The sequence below is a fragment of the Melopsittacus undulatus genome, chromosome 4, assembly GCF_012275295.1.
Source record: "Melopsittacus undulatus isolate bMelUnd1 chromosome 4, bMelUnd1.mat.Z, whole genome shotgun sequence".
Lineage (NCBI taxonomy): Eukaryota > Metazoa > Chordata > Aves > Psittaciformes > Psittaculidae > Melopsittacus > Melopsittacus undulatus.
Window position 1 is genome coordinate 19,447,318 of NC_047530.1, and position 23,996 is coordinate 19,471,313.

Consider the following 23,996-nt stretch of genomic DNA (forward strand, 5'->3'; position numbering starts at 1 on the left):
GAAGTACCTTTGCTTTGTGATCAACAAAAGATCAGGAACATTTTGTTATTGCAATAAATTTCATCAATTACAAGCTGCCCAACCTCTTCCTGCAAAAGTAACATGCACATGAGCTACCTGCAGCCTCCAGGCTTTACTCCTTATTTCTTCTGGGATTTTCCTTTGGGAAAAGAAATTGCCTTTAGATAGGCTCAGCACAATTAACTAAATACTGTTGAACATTGTAAGCAAGAGCTTATTGAAGAAAGCTGAAGGAAACAAATTGCACAATTAAGTACATATATCCAGATACAGGAAAGGGGGTTTTATACCTCCACACAAAAAACTAAACTTAGATTACTGATTGCCAGGAGTAGTCATATTGAGGAAGGATTACTCCATACATAAGCCTTTCCTTATACTTTTTCCTGGATGTTAATTATGGACAGAGCCTTGGGTGGCATGGTTTAGTGGGAGGTGTCCCTGCCCATGCAGAGGGGTTGGAACTAGATGATCTTAAGGTCCTTTCCAATCCTAACTATTCTATGATTCTATGACCAGTAATAGAAATGAGATACTGTTCTAAGTAGAACTTTGTTCTAAGATATGTATTCATGGAATGGTTTGGGTTGGAAGGAGCCTTAAAGATCATTTTCTAGTTCCACACCTTCCACTAGACCAAGTTGCTCTAAGCCCCATCCAATCTGGCCTTGAACACTGCCAGGGATGAGGCAGCCACAGCTCCTCTGGGCAACCTGTGTCAGGGCCTCATCACCCTCACAGTGAAGAAATTCTTCCTAATATCTAATCTAAATCTACCCTCCTTCAGCTTAAAGTATTAATTCATAGACTTTATGAATCATAAATTATACTTTTAAATACACTTTCTGGATGATGGAATGGTCTGCACTTCATAGGAGAAAGAGTCAGTTCATGGAAGCAGTAGGAAACTGTCATACTTTGTCCAGGGCTGCTCAGATCTGCAACTTTGCAAATATTCAGAGATCCTGCAGTTCATAATGAAAGTTGAAATTAGATGAGTTTTGATGGTTCGGTGCAGTAACTGTAGTTGCAGTCACTGAGGTTCTGCCTGCACTTCAGGGTTATGTTTTTCTCTCCCCATTTTTTTTAAATAACTGCAGAAATGGCCACATTCCCATTTTACACCAGAGACATCTGAATGACAGCTTCTTCGGAAGTATAGTACTCCATCATGCTGGCTATGTTCCTCTCCAGATTCTACAGTATTGCCCAACTAAGTAGAATTCATGCCTAAATTTTCCATTGAAAAACAATTCTGGTCCAAGAAAATATTTAAGCTAATACCATAGAAAATTAGGACTGTTCTTTGTAACACATTCCAAGTAAATAAGCGAGTCTGCAACACATAAAAATAAATTAATATGCTGGCACATATTAATATCGATGCAATGGAATACCATCAAGGATGTCATATAAGGGAAGGAAGTGCTTATTAGGCAGTTTTACAGGTGCACTATAATTCATGATTTTTGCTACAATTAAGTTTCTTTTTCAAAATTCCTCCTATTTGCTGCTTGAGAGGTGCAGTTTTCTAAAGCAAAATTTACTTCTTACTAATAATTTTAGCTTGAAAATGACCTTTAAGTATATCTTTTTGTTAAAAAATAACAGTAATATCAACTGTGAGAAGTTCTTATGAGTTTATTGAAGGATTTAAAAACACCATAAAATCTTCCTCTCCTCCTGACAGCACTATGCTGACTGATCCTAATGCTTATACACATGATATCTGTAGTTTCCTGCATCTGTACAACCAACAAGAACTCCAATTATGTGATTTCTTGCTGCTGCTCCTGCTCTCATGGAAACAGGTGTCAGAAATAGGTATTTTAAACTAATCACAGTTTCATTTGAAGAAAGTCCTTTGAGAAGCCATTATTAGGTATAGGCGTGAGTGTCCCCCCCCCTTCTGTTTTTTAAATATTATCTTTGGTGGATGTTTTCTCTACCATCAATTATTTGCTATTGTCTTGGTGCAATCTTCAGAGTGAAAGCTAACAAGTTCCAGTCTGTGCATGCTCTTAGTACAGTTTCCAGGTAACGAAGTACCAGTTCTTATATCTATTTTATAACTGTGTAGTATAGCTCTGCTAGCCCTACTGCAATTATTTGGAATTTTTTATCTATTTTAGCACATTACTAAATCCATAATCCAATCAGTCCCTCACCCTTATTTCCTGGCTGCTTTTTCGGATAAAGTTGACCAATGTCACACTGTAACAGAGTGGCTTTCGTCACTTGCTAAGTATTCGAAAATCATTACTATTTTTGTACCAGGCCTGGCTGAGTCACACCAGGCTTAGCTAGGATAGTAACATCTTCCAGGAAGCACCTGCCAGTGGAAAGGTGAGCAGCTGAAGATGATCCATGACCTTTTTGTCCCAAAAAGCAATATTGGCCCCTCAGCTTACAAAAGCTCTCAGTTTCAAAAATAAATCTGATATGCTGTGGGATCTTTTAAAGTAAGCTGACCTAACAGAGGAGCCAACAGCTAGCCAGAGAGAAAATCAGTGAAATTCTGACATAAGCAATGATACACAAACTTCATCTGCAAGTCTGGGAGTCTGAAATTGTCATCTAAGCTTACTGTAGCTATGTACCTATCAAGTGTGACTAAGTTGCAGAAAAGCCAAAATCTTAAGGTGAAATGAAGCATCTGACTAAGTAGGCAGGTGCAATACATGTAATAGGAACAAGCAATCATGGCTTAGCATCAGAAATGGTGATACCCTCACATTGAGCAGCATCTACCTAAACAACCTAGATAGTCAGAGGAGAGAAGACTGGGCTCACTGGGGCACCATAATGTAGAAGATAATATAAAAGATAACAGAAATTGTGTGAGTTTGCAGCCAAACTTCAAACTGGGCTGCTCATCAGATTTGGACAGAAAATGCAGCCAGCACAAGAAAAGCATATTCCTTTTTCCTGCAGCTTGAGCCAGTGTATCATGCAAATGTATAGCAAGTGAGTGACCAACCAATGATCTGTCATACCAAGAAGTAAACTATTTAATATCTTTCTCAGACAAACTTCTTCACATGCTGGAGGAAGGCTGCAACTAAAAGAAACTGCTTTCTGTAAAAGAATTACATGCTCCTCTTTCAAAAAGTATATGAGTTTGTTTCTCATTAATTGTGCTGTTCAGGTTAAAAGCAAATGGGAAGTATTAAGCAAGTTATCATTTTGGTGCTACTGCAGAAACAATTCCTGCTGCAGCCAGGGAAAGCCTGAAACGGAGGCTGTAGTGCTTTAAAAACACTTGTTATGCCATGACAAAAATCCAGATAAGCCATGATTAATAACCAGAGTTTTCATTATCATTACTAGAACTAAACAGAAACCCCAAGCAATGATTTTTTCCCCTACTTCACCATGTTTTTGAAGAATCTATAACCTTTGATAAGTGTGTTTATTTTACTGATCTCAGTATGCAGGCAGTATGTTTTAATCTGCAGGGCTGACTACTCACTCCACACTGTATATGGGTGCCTGTTGTACAGTGAATGCAGGACTCTGTCCCCATGGCTTCCTCAAGGGAAGGGGAAGCTGCTGTCAGTGCCCTGGGTCTTAACTCCCTGACCAGATCCATCAGACACTTCAGTCCCTGCCCAAGCTATACTACATGCAAATTTGTCTCCAGTCCAGTCTCTGGTCCTGCCTCCTGAAAGAGCCTCAGAGTTGTGTGTAGATGGACAGGCCCCGTGCATATACACTGTAGTTGGTTTCCATTCTTTGTCCCCATCTCCTGGATGGACTTTAGACCATGTCTATGTCCTTGTCTCCATTTGCTCCTGACTCCCTGTTTGGACTCTGAATCCAGCTCACTGGTTGCCTGATCTGGGACTGATGATGGATGCTGTTACTATCACCCAGCTCTGCCCATGTTCAGACAGGATATGGCCATCCATCACTGAGGGCACTTCCCAGGCTGGGGCCACCCTCAGGTTCTGGCTCTCCCTCGCTTAGGGAGAAACCACCCCTTACTGCTCCCTGACAATTATTTTGCAACCCAAAAAAAGTTTAAGTTGTTCTTAACTTTCCTTCTGCCTTTACCCTGCCCATGAAAACAGAGAAGACTGAATAAAATTACAGCATTTTGTTTCCTTTGTTAATAATAATGGTGGCAATACATATGAGATCATCCTGTAACAGAAAATCTTACCTTCAGATAAAGTATGTACTCTACCCTGTAGTCCAAGGAACAAACCAAGGGGTCACAAAGACTGAACTGATTTGTTGAAAGAACTGCTGCTGAAACCTAAAAGATCAGAAAGACATAAAGAAAGCGTTTGTCTTCACTCAGATGAACAGAAGCTTGGCAATGGGCATGTGCAATTATTTCACTACTTGTCTGAGGTTTAGCTGCCTGCATAAAAAGATATATTTTTTAACAAATTAGATAAATACATTTAGCTTTTGCAAAATAAAGGCATAAGGCCAACCTAATGCTACAAGCAGCCTTATACCACCTCTTCCTGTTCTGTTCATAAAAGACATATGGCATATTTCTCTTCTCTGTTACAAGATCTCCCCTTAGTGTCAAATGTATGAATAACAGGTTTAGCTGCACAATCTATCTATGGCCTATGTTGGGTCCAGGCTTCCAGACTCTGGCTTTAGTGGCCATATGGCCACTAAACTCAGTGTATGGTGGACCATATTTACTACATGCTGGAGTGAAAATGCAGTATTCAGATGGAAATGTGTATAATCTATTTCAGTTTTACAACTGCAGGAGGAGTTCTGAGGAGAAAACCAAAGGCAGGTCACTTAGCAAGAAAAACAAATCACTCTATCTGTTCTCAGTCTACTGATCTCACACAAGGCTGTGTGAGGAAACTGCTTTGTCCTTCAATATTCTTGATTCTACCAGATTCATTCCAGCAATGGTTTTGGTACTAAGACAAATGGCAGGATACATAGATCCACAAAGTTCTTGTTCAAGTTACTGAAAACTGTAAACATTCATAAAATAGGTTTCAGTGGTGGGTCTGTGCTTAATTCATAGGCTGTTGAATTCAGCCTGTTTCCCATTTTTTTGAACAGTCCAGAGGACTCTCCAAAAAAGATGTAGACTATACAGACTCTTCCAAGAGAGACTTCTGATTATACTACCAGTTGCAGAACATGGCACTACAGGAAAAAAAAAATCTTAAAAAGCCAAAGGCTTGCAGGGAAGAGAATCATATAGGAGAACTCATGTTGCTTTCTATAAACAACTGGCTCCCTCCAACTAGAACTGGGAGCATGGCAAGTGAAACAAGGGGAACATAAAATCACAAAATGGAATATATAAACCTTTAGAATTAGTTTTAAGCAATGTTAAGTTTGATGGCTTTGTAACAGTAGCAATGGAAAATTCCTGAGGTGCATGGTACACAGGAAAAAAGTGGAGTACAGCTAGAGAACATACTGGCACAAGATAAATCATTATAGTTGATGTAGTTTTAAGAAAAACACTCTAGAAGAACAGGACACAGGGATAAGGAGTATCTGGGAATGGCAGGTGTCCAGGACGGGCTACAGTTAAACTAACTGAGAAGTAGGAGGATAGGAGGATTATTATGTCTCTGGTGCTAATGAACCAATTAAACTGGTACAAGCATCTACTGCGAGCGCTTCAAAGGCTGCCAGAAGTGATGAAGATTGTTGGAAGAAGTAAACGACCCTCAGAGACCACCACCACAATTCTGTACGCATGCGGGGAGCTTTCTGGAAAATAACGTAATCCATACGTAGCCCCATGAATATGTATGTATGCCCAGGGACTATATAAGGACGGCTTACGTAGCAATAGAGAGACACACATTAGGAGGAGTTATCCCCGTGTCTCCCGGCACCGCAATAAAGAATACCTGCTTGTCAGCTTGAAAACTTTGTTGGCAAGTTTGTTCCTGGAGTTTTCTCTGAATAAATTTGGCACTCCAGATGGGACCCTCTGCTCAGCTGCAGGACTCACTGAGGACAGGGCTCCCTCGAGCCCTCTCAATCTTTCCTGGAGGGACCCCTCAAATCATTTGAATTGCTGCGGGAGCAGACAAGGACCATCTTCATAAAAGGTATTCTTTTCTTTTGTATAGTCTGTAAGGTGCAGGGGGCATCTTGCATAAAGACTACATTGGTAATTGGGTTGGTTTCGTAAGCGTACGCAAGGTTGGGAAGCCTTCCGTAAATCAAGATAAGAAATCTCATAGGTAAAGGCGTATACCCAGCTGCTAGCGTCCATTTGGTATACACCCACAAGAAGCAGGGGGCTTCTTGTGGTTTGGGACCTGCAAGACACCGTGGGCGTCTTGTAGAAAAGGTTTTAGATTTTACTGGTATACACCCTCAAGAAGCAGGGGACTTCATATGGTTTGGGTCCTGCAAGATGCAGGGGGTGTCTCGTGGAAATGGTTTTGGATCTTGTTGTGGCTTGTTACATTAAGGATTTTGGTCTTGTGATTTTGGTATCGGTGACAGGATGTTATAACTGTGTTATTAATTGTGGTTTGTTCAATAGAATTTTAGTCTCTGTCTCTGTTTAAAGTGTTGTAACTGTGTGGAGTGTATCTGTGGGATCCCTAGTGTGTGTGAGTGAGAGACTGATAATGGAAAATCACCACAGTGATCATGAAAAAGAGTCCTTTAGGGTGCATTTTGGCACACTGGAAAGAACTGGGAGGGTCTCCTGGGTGCTTGGTAAATAAGAAAATGTTGGTAAAATATTGTAACCAACGGTGGCCTTTGTATACTTTGGAAGATCAGGAAAAATGGCCTAAAAATGGAACCTGAACTATAATACATTGTTACAATTAATGTTTTGAGGCTGCAAGGAAAATGGCATGAAGTAATGTATGCCGATATGTTTTTCACTTTAAGAAACCATGTGGAGTGACAGACACAATGCAAAATTAATATAGCTCCGCCAGATCCCTTAATTTTGGCTTTGGAAAAGGACAGGGAAAAACTGAAAGTTAAGATGGAGAGACGTTGCTCAGCCTGTGATATTGGGGAAAGATGTTTAAAGTTAAAAAACAGTAGTCAGGAAGATAGGCTGCAAAAGTATCTATCACAGGTACCTCCGAGATGAGCATCCTCTGTGTTTGTCCTATCTGATATTCATAGGGAGCTAGAGATTGCTGTCACTGGCACCAAGCAGCAGATGCACATTCTGAGTTCAGAAAGGGTTAAACCAGAAGTGCTGTTGCAGAGGCAGGCATCTGTAGCCCCTGCAGAGCAGGGTGAGCAACTGTGAGGGAAAAAAAGGAAAACCAAGGGGGAAAGGAGGGGAGCTCGTGTAGCTCCTGTGTTTGAGCATGGGATGGGTGCTGGTGCAGGCAAACCAGTGGGAACAGACATGTTCACGGACGGGACTGAGGGGTTGTTGAATAAATGTGGACAGGAGGAAGCATGGAGAGCGTATAGGAATCGGGAACAGGTAGAAAAGAAAAAGCTGGGTCGTGCTATAGCCACGGCTGCGGTGGTTGCTTTGAAACTGGGGGGAGAGTTTGGACGCCGGAAGTGAGACTGCCCTGAGGGGAGTAGTGTCATAGTGTGGCTCCGGTGATTGAATTGGAACCAGACTGACAGGGACCTGGGGAATCTACCCTAGCAGATCCACTGGTTAAATTAAAACTAGGGACTAGAGGAAATAAAGTGGAATTTTAGCGGATAGAGGAGCAACTTATTCGGTGTTAAATCTGAGAGAAAAGAATTTGTTACAGATATGGGAGCTACTGGCCACCAAGAAAAAGAGAAAAAAACCCAACCAAACAACCCAAGGCATTCTTTCTGAAACCCTTAAAGTACAAATTGGGAAAACAAATAGGAATGCATAAATTTTGATGTATTCCAAATTCTCTAAAATCTTTATTAGGGTGAGAAACAACATTTAAAGAAGGCAAAATGGAATTTAGAGTTAAAAACAATCAGTTAATTGCAGTTTTGAGTTTATCTCTAATTCAGCAGAAAAGCAAACAGGAGGACCTCCCTGAAATAGAAGAAATCCTTAATCAGGTATATCTGGGAGTATGCGCACCTGAAGTTCCAGGTAAGGCGAAAAATGCTTTGCCTGTTAAAGTGGAAATAAAAGGGGGGCCTGCCCAATTAGAATAAAACAATATCCCTTAAAATTAGGAGATCAAAGGGAATTTTAAAAAAAGTAATTGATAAATTTTAAAATATAATTATTAGTTGAATGTGAATTGGAATATAATATTCTGGACAGCATCTGGACAGTAAAGAAATATGATGGGAAAAGTTGCAGATTGGTTCAAGATCTCAGAGCAATCAACAAAATTGCAGAGGATATTCATCCAGTAGTAGCTATTTTGTATGATTTATTGACTAAATTGAATAATAATCACGAATGGTTTGCCATCTTGGATCTAAAGGATGCTTTCTTTTGCTTACCATTGGCCAAAGAAAGCCAAAACTTATTTGCTTTTGAATGGGAAAATACTGACACAGGAAGGGAAACTCAATTAACTTGGACGGTATTGTTTAAAAGGTTTAAAACATTCCAGCAATTTTTGGAAATCAGCAAGAGAACTAGAATCATGGAAGCCACCTACTCAGACGGGGACTCTGTTACAGTATGTGGATGACCTATTGATTGCTACAGAAACAAAGGAAGAATGTATCCAGTGGACAGTGGAATTATTAACTTTTCTGGGACTGAATGGTTATCAGGTATCCAAACAAAAGGCCCAACTAATCCAAACCCTAGTTTCCTACCTAGGATATGAAATAACAGGATGACAGAGAGAACTTGGAGCTGCTAGAAAAGAAGCCATCTGTCAGACTCCCCGACTGTCAGTCAGCAAGAAGCTCCGGACATTACTGGGAATGACTGGATGGTGCACACTTTGGATCCATGATTACGGTGTTCTGGTAAGACCACTATATGAACTACTGAAGGGAAACCCTCCCTCTTTAGAATGGACTGATTCAGCAGAGGGGGCTTTTAGAAATCTAAAAACAGAGCTAATGAGAGCTGTAGCTCTGTGACTTCTGGATGTAACTAAATCCTTTTGGCTATATTCCTGTGAAGAACAGGGAATAGCTTTGGGGGTCCTTGCTCAAAAACCAGGACCCTACAGGAGGGCAGTGATGTGTTTTTCAAAATAGCTGGATGAAGCAAGCAAAGGATGGCCCAGATACCTAAGAGCTGTGGCAGCAGTTGTCATGAATATTGAAGAAGCTCACAAATTCACCTTGGGACAAAAATTACTGTGCTAATGTCCCATGTTGTATCAGCAGTCCTGGAACAGAAAGGAGCCCACTGGTTATCTCCTTCATGTTTTTTTAAATACCAGGCCACCCTTGTGGAACAAGATGATATAGAAATTGTGGTCACTAATGTCAATTCAGCATCCTTTTTGCAGGATCAATTGACAGAACCACTAACACATGACTGCTTGGCCACCATAGAGACTGTATATTTGAGCCGACCAGACTTGAAAGAAAAACCTCTGGGAGATGCTGATTCTTGGTTTACTGATGGTAGTAGCTTCGTGAAAAATGGTAAACAAAAGGCAAGATATGCCATTACCACCGCTTCACAGGTAATAGGGGCTAAACCTTTACCCTCAAACACCTCTGCCCAGAAGGCAGAAATAATAGTGTTAACGAGAGCCCTGGAATTGGCTAAAGAGAAAATGATAAATATTTGGACTGATTCTAAATATGCATTTGGTGTGGTTCATGCACATGGTGCTATCTGGAAAGAATGAGGACTTTTGAACAAACAAGGTAAACAGGTTAAACATGCTACAGAAATTCTACAATTACTGGAGGCTTTTCAAGCTACCTGAAGAAGTAGCTGTTATGTACTGTAAAGGACATCAACAAGGTGACTCCGATCAGGAAATTTGAAATAATTTGGCCAATTTCGAAGCCAAACGAGCAGCTGAACAATCACAAATCACGTCCTTAATCCCTGATGGCAAACTATCAATTGAAAAATCTAAACTTAGGTATTCAAAAGAGGATAGAAAATTGATTGAGGATCTAAAAGGACAGGAAAATAAAGAGGGTTGGGTTCAGATACCTGATGGGTGAATTGTAATTCCCTATAACCAACTCTGGAAGTTAGTTCAGGAAGAACATAATAAAACTCATTGGGGTGGCAACTCTTTATATAAATATTTAGACAAACGAATTGTAGGAAGAAATCTATACACCACAATTCAATCGGTGACAAAACAATGTCAGCTATGACTTAGGAATAATCCTAAAACTGAAAATAGAAATCAAATTGGGACAATTGGGAGAGGAAGTTATCCGGGACAGCAGTGGCAAATAGATTTTTCTGAATTACCAAGAAAAGGGCGTTATCAATATTTGTTGGTGTTAACAGATACTTTTTCCAGCTGGCCAGAAGCATTCCCTTGTAGGGTAAATAATGCAAGACAACTAATTAAAACATTATTTAACGAGATAATACCTCGCTTTGGAGTACCAGCAGCAATTTCATCTGACCAAGGTTCACAGTTTAGTGCAGAATTGTTACAAGAAATTAGCAAAAAATTGGAAATTGATTGCCAAGTACATGTTCCATACAGGCCTTGGGCAAAATTCTGTCTGGCCTAGCTAGCTCCACTTCTGAAGCTCAAGGGAGCATGTACTTCACTGGGAACATTACCACTGTCTGAATAGGTTCAGCATGTGCTGCAACTACTGTTTGTTATGAGAGGATGCAGGAAAAGGTTCAGTTTGTATCCATCACTCCCTCAGAACTAGAAGAGACAGCACTGCTTTTTAGCAGGAGTGTCCATGATTACTCAAATATGGCTGTTGGGGTTTTGTGACAAAGCACTGAGAAAGTGAGGCTGTGACATTCGGTACATGCAGCTTAAAATGTTCCTTCTGTTCTGTGCAGATTTCTATCTTCTGTTCACCTCCACCACTCCCAGATGTAGAATCTGCCATACCTTGTGCAGAATCAGGGTCATATTGAATATGAAAGACTAAAGCTGCATCTGAAGTGACTGCTTCTGGCTGGAGCAGTACGCCTATGGACATAGCTGACAATCCAATCTAGACCTCACAGAGTAATATTAAAGAAATTCTTAGTGAAATTTGTATTTCTACAGCACTGAGAAAAGAACTGACTTCTACTTTTGCTGTGTAAGGAGCATTTACTTTGGACTGCTGCTATAGACAAAATGTTTCTAACTACTTAGAATCACAGAGTCATAGAATGGTTAGAGCTAGAAGGATCGTTAAAGATCATCTAGTTCCAACCCCTGCCATTGGCAGGGACACCTTTCATTAGACCAGGTTATTCCAAGCTCCATCCAGCCTGGTCTTGAACACTGCCAGGCATGGAGCAGGCACAGCTTCTTGGGGCAATCTGTGCCAGTGCCCCTCTACCCTCATAGTAAAGAATTTCTTCCTAATGTCTAATCTAAATCTACTCTCTTTCAGTTTAAAACCATTACCCCTTGCTCTATCACTACATGCCCTTGTAAAAACTCCCTCTCATACTTAAGAAATGTTGACTAAGTCTTTTTCAGAGCTAATTAACAGCAAGAACAGAAATTCTGTGTGTATCCAAAACACCTTGTAAAAGTTACAAAAACTGTGAGCAACTTACCTTGCTCTCATTCTTTATTTGCCTTGGCTGGCTGTTACTGTTTGTTTGCTGTTTTGCCACATTGCCAAGCACCTACATTGTGACATTTGTATCATGATACCACAGGTATTGCATCACCTATGATAACAGAAATCACTGACATAGTCATAACAAATGGCAAGATTCCCATTGACTTCCATGGCTGGGATTTCACATAGCATGTACCATTGCAACACCACATCAGGAACAGGACGATACCAGGACCCCATATGAGGTGCCATAGCACCAAGGCAACCAAAAACAAACAATGGATTTTTTAGCCTGTTATCTTGGGCAGACCCAGTTCCAATACTGCAATATGGATTGCAGTATGGATTGTATTACTCTCTGTTTGCTTCTTAACCCTACCATAAAAAAGTATTTGAGATCTACTAATTCTGGGGCATGGGACCTAATTTTGTGACTTCAGCAATGTAATGAGTAGTGTTTTACACCTGCATCTTCAGGAAAATCCTTCTTCCTCCAAACAGAAATGTTAGTTTTCATGGGGCACTTTCCGATTTAAAAGTAATCAGGCTGGATTGATTTTAGCCTCTTTCCTTCCTGATAGCAACCTTGCTGTAACAAAGCCCACAAAAGAAAACAAAGGAATGCTCTAGACTTCTTAAAATACAGTGCTGAAGAAGAAGTTTTAAAAGAAGCAACTGATAGAAAGTTCTCTTGTCCTTTTCACATACTAATGAACTTACTCATCTCTGTAAGGCTGACTTAGGATTTCTCTGCTAAGGACTTGTAATCTTCAGATGCCTTTTTACCTCGATGACATTCAGGGCATTTATTTAAGAATTTGAGAAAACTGCCTGTGGCTGAAAAAGCACAGAAGTTACTCTCTGATAAGACAAAGCTCTTGGTTTATAAAACAACTTATCATTTCCTCACCAGTCCAGACATATATATTCAAGTAATGCTGAGATGAAAAGCTTTCTAGGAATGTTGTTCTGTGGTGGAATTGCCAACTATTCTGGTTGGGCTCACTACTTCCTAAATATGAGGTGGACCTCAGGAGGAACATGTGTAAGTATTAAAGATGGACAGAGCACAGCATAAGGAAGTGGTTCAATGAGGCAATAGCTGAGACAAGAGTGAAAAAGCAGCAATAATAGGGGAGATATGAGGGCAGCTGAACACTGGAATATGTTTCCCAGGTGCCGCGGAACGGACTCAGTCAGAGATCAATGTGATCAGACAAAAAGCCATTTATTGCAAAGCATTAACTCCTTATATACTATTGCTTACACACACCTACAGCAATTTGGCATATCATGATTGGATACTTGTCTTGAAGACCCTTAGTGACTAACACATAACTGGTTAAGCACAGGTGTGAGAACTTGATCTCGAACGCTTGCCAACAATCCACAGTTCTCATAATTCAGTGAATTACAGCTTCTTCTTATCTTGCTTGCTTAGGCTTCCTCGGGCCTCCCACAGCCTTGCTGTATCCGTTGGAGTTATTCAGAGCTCATGTACCAAATATCCATTCTCCTGTGAGAACACTGTCTCCACACCCAGGCAGGTTATGGACTGGGCATCCTTGGAGATCAAAATCCAACTGGACCCAGTCCTAGGCAAACAGATCTAGCTGACCCTGCTTGAGCAGAGCAGTTTGATCAGATGTTTTCAGGAAGTCCCTTCCATCCTCAACTACTGACACAACAGCAGAGAACAACTGGACCCAGAAGCAAGGGTCTAAGCAACTATTCTATGATTCTATGGAATAAATGTTATCTCATGCTATCTACTATTACATTAATATAGCTTAGCTACAACGGCTATTTTAAAGCATGATCTGATCAAAGGGCAAGTTGACCAATAGCATGTATTTAAATATGTCAGTTACCCCTTATAAAGTTGTGTTCTCCATCAAGGTAGTTAGGGTACATTCTAGAGTAATATCATTCATTTAACCAATTCTGCTTTGTTCAGTGGGGCATCTCTAAGAAGGAAAAGCTTCCTTCATGCATCTGAAGATACTGTTCTTGAGAACTAATACTGTTCTTCTGGTGCGCTCCTGCAAACAAGCTTTCTCAAAATCTCTTTTCTAACCAAGGTTTATGGAGCTAAGTGAATTTTTCCAGTCCTCCTCCTTCACTACAGACAATGTCCTATCCTAGCTGTCCCAATTAATGGATGAAGCAAAACCTAATGTTCTTCCTTGGTTTGATGAGTCATGGTTAGTTCCTCATAACAAATCACAGCTTTCTGGGACCCTGTGCCAGCAGCAGCACAGCTGTTAGCTCATCAGTAACACTGAAAGTCTTTCTGGCATGAATTTTGCAGCCTTCATGGCTTTTTTAAAGATCAACCTCCATGACTTTTGACTTGTTGGGTAAGAGGGGGTGGATGCAAAGGTAAACAGTCAAACTGTGGGAGTTGCCAAACCAGACCCCCAGAGATGTCTGTCTGGGAGCTGAGTGAGCAGAACAACTGTTCTGGGGCAACACTGAGAGGACTCTTACCCTGAGGCTTCAGCCTATCCTGAAGTAACTGGGTTTATCCTTCTTCATCCTAACAGCCATTAGAAAATAAGTCTGCTTTGGTACAAAACAGAATATGCTCAGAGATGTCTGTTCTTTTAATGGTATTAACCTTTTTTTTCCGATCCTTTTGCATTTATATGGTCAGAAGAACTGCACTGAAAGCATAAAACATTGACTATTGCTGTCAACTTTGTAAACATTTTCACGTGTTTGTCTCCTTTTCCACTGTTTCTCTGAGTTTTCCTATATGTTAATAGGAGCTTTAACTTTTAGTGCATTTTGGAGCTGGATTTAGCATCATAGAATAGTGAGGGTTGGAAAGGACCTTAAGATCATCTAGTTCCAACCACCCTGCCATGGGCAGGGACACCTCATACTAAACCATATCATCCAAGGCTTCATCCAACCTGGCCTTGAACACTGCCAGGGATGGAGCATTCACAGCCTCCCTGGGCAACCCATTCCAGAGCCTCAGCACCCTAACAGTAAAGAATTTCTTCCTTATATCCAGTCTAAACCTCTGCTGTTTAAGTTTGAACCCATTACCCCTTGTCCTGTCACTACAGTCCCTAATGAAGAGTCCCTCACCACCATCCCTGTAGGCCCCCTGCAAATACTGGAAGGCTGCTATGAGGTCTCCATGCAGCCTTCTCTTCTCCAGGCTGAACAGCCCCAACTTTCTCAGCCTGTCTTCATACGGGAGGTGCTCCAGTCCCCTGATCATCCTCGTGGCCCTCCTCTGGACTTGTTCCAACAATTCCATGTCCTTTTTATGTTGAGGACACCAGAACTGCACACAATACTCCAAGTGAGGTCTCACAAGAGCAGAGTAGAGGGGCAGGATCACCTCCTTCGACCTGCTGGTCATGCTCCTTTTGATGCAGCCCAGAATACTGTTGGCTTTCTGGGCTGCAAGCGCACACTGAAACTGGCTCATGTTCATTTTCTCATCAACCAACACCCCCAAGTCCTTCTCTGCAGGGCTGCTCTGAATCTCTTCTCTGCCCAACCTGTAGCTGTGCCTGGGATTGCTCCAACCAAGGTTTAGGACCTTGCACTTGTCATAGTTAAACTTCATGAGGTTGGTATCAGCCCACCTCACAAGTGTGTCAAGGTCCCTCTGGATGGCATTCCTTCCCTCCAGCATTATCAACCGAACCACACAGCTTGGTGTCATCGGCAAACTCGCTGAGGGCGCACTCAATCACACTGTCCATGTCAGCGACAAAGATGTTGAGCAAGACCGGTCCCAACACCGATCCCTGAGGAACACCACTTGTTACTGATCTCCAGCTGGACATTGAACCATTGACCACAGCTCTTTGCATGCTGCCATCCAGCCAGTTCATATGATCAGAAAGGTCTGTTCGGCCATTTCTCATCACATAATCCCATTTTTGAACCTTTCCTATACCATTTCCAGTATTTTGACTTCAGGACGACAATTAAATGTTAAAAAACATGTTATTACATAAAGGTGTGACACACACAACTTCTGAGTAATGCTCTCTGCTTTAGTACTTGACTGCCACATGAGACAAGCCAGAAATACAAAGGAATGTCCTGCTATGATACAAAGACATTGGCTAGTCTGATTTTCCAGCATAAGCACTTAAAATTCATGAGTCTGTCCCTTCCCAAAAAAGGGGAATCTAGCTCAAAAATAGAGAAGTAATAGAAGCTGCTCAAAATTATTTTTAGTTCCTTTCCTATTTTTCAGACTCAACAGATTCAGGTTTTTTAGACTACAATAAATGCAGGTAATTTCCAAAGTTTTATCTGCTATCATGAGACTTTATTTTTCAGGTGCTGAAGCATTTAAATTAAAAAAAAAAAAGCAGCAAGTAAGATTAATGCTCACACACATGCAAATCATGCAAGTTAGCAACTCTGGGCAGGAATCCACAGTTTCTGCAAATAAGGTCATCTGAATAAATAATGTAGCTTTTTCTTTTTTTTTACATTTTTATATTGCCATCCTGAGTGTCAAATCTTCTTTTGTTTTGTGAGCTTATCCTGTCCTTAACTGAAGGAGTCCATCTCTTGCATTTTTCAAAAAACACATCCCACCCGAAGACTTTATTCATGCCTCAGATAAAGGCAACAGAAGAAACAAATAAGGCACAGAATTTTAAGTAGCCTACAAAAATCCCTTCTCTCAGTTAATTGTGTAATCTCAGTCTTGATTGTATAATACTGCAAATGCCTGTTGAGCATTCCAGGAAATACCGGGAATACATAATGAAAAAAGAGAAAAAGAAGTTCTTTCTAGCTTTTCCTATTTAGCATATAAAAGCCCTAAAATACAGCCTTTTGTCTTCTCCAAGTCACTTCTAAAGAGAAATTTCTGACCTTTAATCCTACAATTACAACATATTGTTAACTTAAGATAGTTTAACCACTCAAGGTAACAATCTCTCCTCTAAATAGAAAAAAAAAACAGAAAAAGGAGAAAAGGTGTCACTTGCTAGGCTGTGAAAGGAAACACAAAGAAGAAAAGCCTTATCCTCAGAGAAGTTTTGAACTACATATTGTTTATATTCCCCTCCCAGAACACCAGAGGAGCAACCATAAAGCTTCTGAAACAGAAGGGCTCCTATATTTCTGTTCTTATCGTTTTGTGCCCTAGGTGGAAATTGCAAAGCCTGCACTTCTCCCTTCTCAAAATCTGATGGTTCCCCAAACCCCTTTGTGAACCAACTACATGAGGGAATAGCAGGATTCAATGTTTTCTCAGCAAACTCTTTGAAACAGACACATTTTTCCAAATCCATGCTTCTATGTAAAGCAAAAATCTATGTGAAGGCATTTCACATAGGCCTTCTATGTCTCAAACTCTCAGCAGGAACACTGCTGTTTTAGCATCCAGCTCCTATTCCTCATAGCTTGTTAATCTGCAGTGAGGTTATCCCATTTCTTTCATGGGACAGTTGTGGCTACAGTATGAGGAGTATTGCTTTACTGCAGGCACAGGAATATGCTACTGCTCCCCAACAGCAACCTAATGGTGTGGGGCCCACCCCATCATCTGATGCACGGATAGACTCCACAACTAGTTAAAGCTGTAAAGTAGGTATGCTTTTATTCAGCGCTGAGGTGCATGGGGATAGCTCCTGCAAAGCATGCACACCTCAGGGTTGTTCTCCCTTTACATTTATTCTCTTAAGGTACACATAGACAGGAGGTTGCTCAATCTGCCTATACATATTTATTATCTATCCCCGCTTCGTATTATAATGAACCGAAAGGTCCTTTGCACCTGCGCAGTGCCCCTTCTGGTCATGGGCAGGGGTCTCAGGATGAAGTAAATGAGTCTTCCTCTTGTGAGTAGGGGTCTTCAAGATGAAGTAAATGAGTCTTCCTCTTCTTAACCTTCACACCTTTTAACCTTCAGACATGGCCTTAGGGTCTGGTCAGGGCCCAGTCTGCTTCTCCCCTGCTTCTCAGTAGGACCAAACACCTGTGCTTTTGACATGGTTCTAAGGTTTGGTTGGCGTCCTGTCTGCCTCTCCCAGGCTTATCAGTAGAACCAATAATCTGCTTTTGTCCCTTGTCAGCAGAACTAGCATCTGCTTCTCCCCTCCAGCAGTAATCAATGCCTTGGCAAGATGGCAATGGCAGGTACTTAGGACAGACAATACTTTTGTTTTAGCAAAGGAATTCCTTTAACCCCCTTGTACAATTTCTCTGTATTACCCCCCTGAACACTGGTTACCCCTGTATCAATCGATCCCGATTTGCCTGTTCCCTGTCCCTGCCCTTTTTTATCACTGGTTTTGCATCGTGCTCCTGCTCTCTAACCGTATGCTAGATATTAGCACAGAACACGTGTGAGTTCCTTAACTTCTCTGGGCTGTGTCGTTATCTTGCCTGAGCAAGCCTGCCTCTGTGGCATTTAATTGGTTTTCCCATTTCCAGCTCTGGCTGTTCGCCACGTGTGAGAAAACCACTGAAAGCTGTCTCTCTCAGCAAGGTCCCAAAACGTCTATGCTGGCCTGCAGCACAAGGGCAAGCCTTGATTGTATAAATAACAGCACACATAGACAAGTGTACTGACCTGACAGGAAACTACATCTTCACCAGCCCTAATGGGATTATTCACATCAAGCACGGCGCTTATAAGCAACCGCTAGGAACCTGTTTCTCATCTGTAACAGTATCTATAAACAGGCCACAATCCAACCCCGCCTCTTCCTCCCCCTCTTTCTACACTGGCTAGCCAGTGTTTTGGTGACTTTATGGTGACCAAATAAACGACTCTCAGCGTATCTTCTCAAGAGTACCACAGTACAGCCCCAAGACATGAAACACAGGAGATAATTCTTATACAGATCTGCGATTTTAACCACAGCCAGGAATCCACCGTGCAGAGCCAACAGGGGAGACCAGAGCCCCCAGCCCCGGACGCACCGTTCACCCTCCCCAGCGCCAGTTGCCAGCCCCGCCGCCTCGGCCGCTCTCGGCAGAGCGGGGCAGAGCTCCAGAAAAGCAGGGACCGGCACCACTGAGACGCCTTGGCGGCCATTTCACCGCGCCGCTCCACTCCGCTCGGCTCAGCAGCAGCCGGACACCGGCCTCCTCACAGCTGCAGAACGGGTGCTGAGGAACCCACAGCACACTCCCCCCAACTAGAGAGCCCATCACCGCCCCTCGGCATCCCTCCCCTCCCTCCGCCGGGGCGGGGCAGCGCTTGCGCGGTGGGAGCGGTGGCTGCCGAAAGCGCCGAGGCACGTGTGGCGCGGGGTAGGTCAGCCGTGTGGGCAGTGCAGCTCGCAGACGGTCCGGGAGTCCCGCCGCGGTCGGCCGCCGTTTCACCGCTGTCACTATGGCCCCTGCCGAGATCCTCAGCGGCAAGATAGTCTCCGCGTACGTACCCTCAGGGGCCCGCCCGTTCCTTCCCGCCAAGAGCCTGGCTCTGCGTGGGGCTGGGGCTTCTCCAGATGGGAGCCTGTTGGGAGCTGAGGGGATTTTTACCCCTTGAGATGACTGAGGCCGAGGAGCCTGGCGTGGCTGTCTGGGCGGAGGGGCAGCAGTGGAATGGGTCTGGGGCGGCCTTTGCTTTGGCTCTGCCAGGGCGAAGGAGGCTGAAAGATACCCTAAAGTTTTTTCGCTGCGTTGCAGTCAAAGCTCACTTTTTTGCGTCTGGAAATTGTGGGAGTTATTAAATAAAAGTAGCACTGAAGATCAGAAGAACGTAAAGTGCTGACTGTCCACACACACACTCCCAGAAGGCCGGGGGTGCATCTGCCTGGTTCTCGGTGGCAGTGTGTAGCACCATCTCTGCAGGGTGGCTCAGGATGTCTGCACAGTGAGGTGTGAAGGTGCTAGCTGACATGCAGTCTTACGGATTCATGCTAGGATGGTTTACAAGTGGGAGCTGGGAGCATGTGCTTTAAGTATGGTCTCTGTGTTCATACGGTGCAGGCATTGGTCACTCCTTTTTATGGCAGAATACTTTAATGCATGTACTGGATAACATGAAGATGAATGTCCATGGGTGTCCTGCTAAAGCTATTTGGAAGATTTGGCAGACCCTAAAGGAAAAGGGTTGTTTTTTTGTGCTGTTCAGTTAGTTGACAAGCCCTGAGTATAGGTGAGCCCGTGTTGTACCTTTCAGTTTGTTTGATTTTCCTGCTGCTACCGTACATGCACATCTGGTAAGAAAGCTAAATCCATTTCCCTAGCCTTAGCAAAGTGTGGTGTTTAGCAAAGTATTACCCTTTGCTAAACTGTTTGCCAAACCTTGTTTGCACTGTTATGTTCTGTGCAAACACGGTTTGGTTAGGTAGGTTTGTTGGGTATCCGCTGTCCATAATCAGGGAATTTGGACAGAAAGGGTAAATTTGAAATGGTCTAAAGAAATCTATAAAAAGTGGTTAGACCTGATCTTAAGTATGGATATGTACAACAGTCGACATCTGAGTGACAATGGAGCAGTTCTGAAAAGTAGGCTTAATGTGTCTTGAATCTGAATATTGATGATGAAGGGTTGCTTGTGAATTTTTTTACCCAGTAATTTTTGGGCTGGTTCCACTTGGGTATTGCAATCTGGTTTTTGTGCTTCATCTTATGCTTTTGGCAGTCTTTTTGCTACTGGAGTATTGAATGAGGCATGAGGAAATGTCCTATCCACCCTGCAGATACCTGACCGTTTCTCCAGGCCCTCTAGAGAAATGCTGGTCCAGAGGATTCTCATTGTGAGTTCACCTCCTGGCCAAGAGCCTGCAGCAGCAGAAGCAGCAATAGGAATATACTTCTTTTCCCTAGGAATTTTCAGCTGAATTGTCTGTTGTAGAAAGGAGGGATGTTTCTGACTACATCAATAGCAGAATCTTTTCAGTAACTGTCTTGCAGGGGGTGGGTTTTGTTACTTTATCCTTTAGTCCAGAAAAGTGTTTGTAAGTCAGTCAAATATTAACAAATGAGGTGAATCCATGAAGTAGTGTTACAACTACGTAAATCTGGGTTTCTATGTGTGTTAAATCAAAATTTGTAAGTATTGTGAACTTTCTTCTCCTGCCACTGAGCATCCCTTCCCCCCAAAAAGGTGAAAAAATATTCTAATTCAGAGTCATATCAGTTATTAAAACAAAAATCTGGTAGATAGTGGCATTCGTATTTTTGTGAAACATGTAAAGAGAATAAATAGAGAGAGAATGAGAGCTTCCTTGCCTCTATGAGGAAAACTTGATACAAAGCTAGTTCACACCTAGTAAGTCTTGGAAGGCTCAGAAAGGGTACAAAGAAAAATAGATGTTTTCAGTGGCTTTGAATATTACCTGTAGATAATAAGCTTGGTTATGTCATGTATGGGAAGAAGAACATACAGGGCAGCAGACATTGTGTGGTGTTTAAGTTAATGCTTCTCTTGCTAGGGCTGCTTCTTTCAAGTAGAAGCAATCTCTTGTACCTGGACAGTCTGCATAATGTTGGAGTAAAACATTTGAGCTGACTAATTATGTCAGAATGGCTTTCCTCTACTTCTGTGAGTGGCTGTTCCATAATTCATTCTTAGATTTTGCTGCAATTAAATTTGCCTCATTGCAAATGAGTTGCAAAAGGTGAGGTATTGCATAACAGAACAGTGAACAAATTGCTAATAAGATGAAGAGAAACAGTGTTATATGTATATGGTGTATGGAGGGCTGGAGGGAATCAAAATAGAGTATTCTCAACCTTTTATTTTGTTGCTAGTATTCCCTTAAAGTAAAAATACTGTCTCTGAAATACATACTCAAAGCAAAACATCATAGTGGCTTCTTTTTACAGCTTACGTTCACAGCAGTAAGGACTGTATTCAGTCACTATCATCTGAAGTAGCCCAGGTTTGAAAACCCCTGGCTTGGCCTGAATTGTTTGATGGTGCCAGCAATGTTCGAACATTCCTGGAGTGGATGAACAGCTGATGCGTTGTGATGGCAGGGAAAACTTAACATCCCTCCCAGCCCCTAGGGATGGGCCAGGTAGTGCTTTGAATTTAAAGTACTGGGTACAGTGATGATCAGGCTCAGCTTATAAATGGAGGTAACTGCAGTAAAGACAACTGTTCAGCTTTTTCAGACTGGGCCTCAAAAGTTTTTTGGAGTTCCTATTGAAACTGCAGCTAATTCTAGTCTGAACTAAAAAAAATAACCTCACCTTTGAGGTCTGTTTGCCACATCCTACCCAGAATGTTTCAGGCATGCACTGAAACGTACCAAGTTAAAGTGGACTGTGTGGTCCAGTACTGCTCATTGTAAAAAGGGACAGAAACAGCCTGGTGTCATCTTCGGTATGGCTGTGTGTATGCTCAACACCCGAGCCGTTGCATGTACGTAAACACATAGGTGTGATGGTGGGAGGCACTGACATGGGAGCTATGGGAGAGAGTTTGCTTTTACAGCAGAGCTGGAGGAGTATGGTTTGTCCTTTGTTGTTCTGGAAAATTCACATAATGAATTTAAATTCAGCCCACTGTTGCAGTCTAGAGCAAGAAAGGCTAACACGTTCTTTAATCTTTGGAGCTGGCTTTTGTACTGTATGCTTAGAGCCATGTGCTGTCCTTAACCTGTGTGGACCCTGGACCCTTGCTTGCACTGTGAGTTTGTAGAAGGGCACATGGGTCCTAGCGTCAGAGGGCTTTTGGAGAAACAGCCACATGCAATTGCAAATCTGTGTCTGAAGACTTAAAAGTATTTTCATATAGCTAGTAAAAAGATGTTGATTTAAGAACATGAACTTTTATCTTCATGAAGACCTGAAGTCTACAATAGAATTTTGCAAACTGTATCACTAAATAGCTGCCGACTTTCAAAGATTATTTTGTAATGTATTTGTAAGTCTGCAGAGTTAACATTGGATTTATTTTTCCCTTCATTTTCTTTCAAGCCTTTGCACCTGTGGCTCTTGTGATAACTAGAGAGCAGTGGTACTTAACACTAGGTGGCTGTCTAACAAATCATTTCGTGATTTAAAGCCCCTAAAGCAAATCAGCCTGGCTCTGTGTATGTTAAGTTTCTTGAAGTGAACAAAGATACTTCTCTGTAGCTGAACGGGAAGTGAACTAATGTCTAATTACAGAAAGTGACAGCAGTATAATACATGAATAGTCATGGCTGTTTCACAGAGGACAGAGGGGAGCTACACCCTTTGGTGGGCTTGTTTCTCTTCCAATGAGAAGGCTGGATTGAAGGTAAAATCCAGACCTGAGACCCTTTCAAGTTGCCTGTCTCGTATCATAATTTATGATGCAGTAGAGCTCGCATATGTTTTCTGTTTCTTTGCATTTCTTTTTGCTTGTAGACCACAAATCAGTGATGTGCTTTCTGTACTGGAACACCAGAGACTGTTGTCAGAAATCATAGTCATAGAATAGTGAGGGTTGGAAAGGACCTTAAAATCACCTAGTTCCAATCCCCCTGCCATGGGCAGGGACACCTCACACTAAACCATCTCACCCAAGGCTTCGCTCAACCTGGCCTTGAACACCACCAGGGATGGAGCATTCACAGCCTTCCTGGGCAATCCATTTGAGTACCTCACCACCCTATAACAGTAAAGAATTTCTTCCTTATATCCAATCTAGACTTCCCCTGTTTAAGTTTTAACCCATTACCCCTTGTCCTCTCACTATAGTCCCTAATGATCAGTCCCTACCCAGCATCCCTATAGCCCCTTTCAGGTACTGGAAGGCTGCTATGAGGTCTCCACGCAGCTTTCTCTTCTCCAGTCTGAACAGCCCCAACTTTCTCAGCCTGTCTTTATATGGGAGGTGCTCCAGTCCCCCCTGATCATCCTCATGGCCCTCCTCTGGACTTGTTCCAACACTTCCATGTCCTTTTTATGTTGAGGACACCAGAACTGCACACAGTACTCCAAGTGAGGTCTCACAAGAGCAGAGTAGAGGGTCAGGATCACCTCCTTTGACCTGCTGGTCACGCTCCTTTTGATGCAGCCCAGAATACTGTTGGCTTTCTGGGCTGCAAGCGCACACTGAAGCTGGCTCATGTTCATTTTCTCATCGACCAACACCCCCAAGTCCTTCTCTGCAGGACTGTTCTGAATCTTTTCTCTGCCCAACCTGTAGTTGTGCCTTCAAAGAGCTGGCCCACAGCATGCACTCAAAAGACATGTGCAGTGGGCTTCTGCTCCTTGAGATCACTGCATTGCTGTTATGTGCTGCTTGTGAGCTTAGGCCCTGTTGTGTTTGCAGCTGTAGATGTGGTGCCTTCCCTGGGGCCTTACAGCAGGAGTGTAAGGAGAGGCAGTTGATTTTGCTACCCAGCAGATGAACTTTTGTCACTTCAGCATGAACAATTGCTAGGACAGGACTTGCTGTGACATTGTTTTCTGAACTCATCAGCCAGTCGTAGTGTCAGGTCTTTTACAGAGGT

The 23,996-nt window shown here is 42.4% G+C and overlaps 1 protein-coding gene across 1 annotated transcript in view; it reads left to right on the plus strand.

Annotated features, from left to right (window-relative positions):
• The first annotated feature begins 18,830 nt into the window (after positions 1–18,830).
• The window catches only part of MTHFD1 (methylenetetrahydrofolate dehydrogenase, cyclohydrolase and formyltetrahydrofolate synthetase 1), a 43,628-nt gene continuing 38,462 nt past the window's right edge, over positions 18,831–23,996 (plus strand). The window contains exon 1 of the mRNA XM_005149609.4: positions 18,831–18,990. Coding sequence (XP_005149666.1) covers positions 18,950–18,990 — 41 coding nt within the window. The 5' untranslated portion in view covers positions 18,831–18,949. The remainder of the gene's footprint in view (positions 18,991–23,996) is intronic.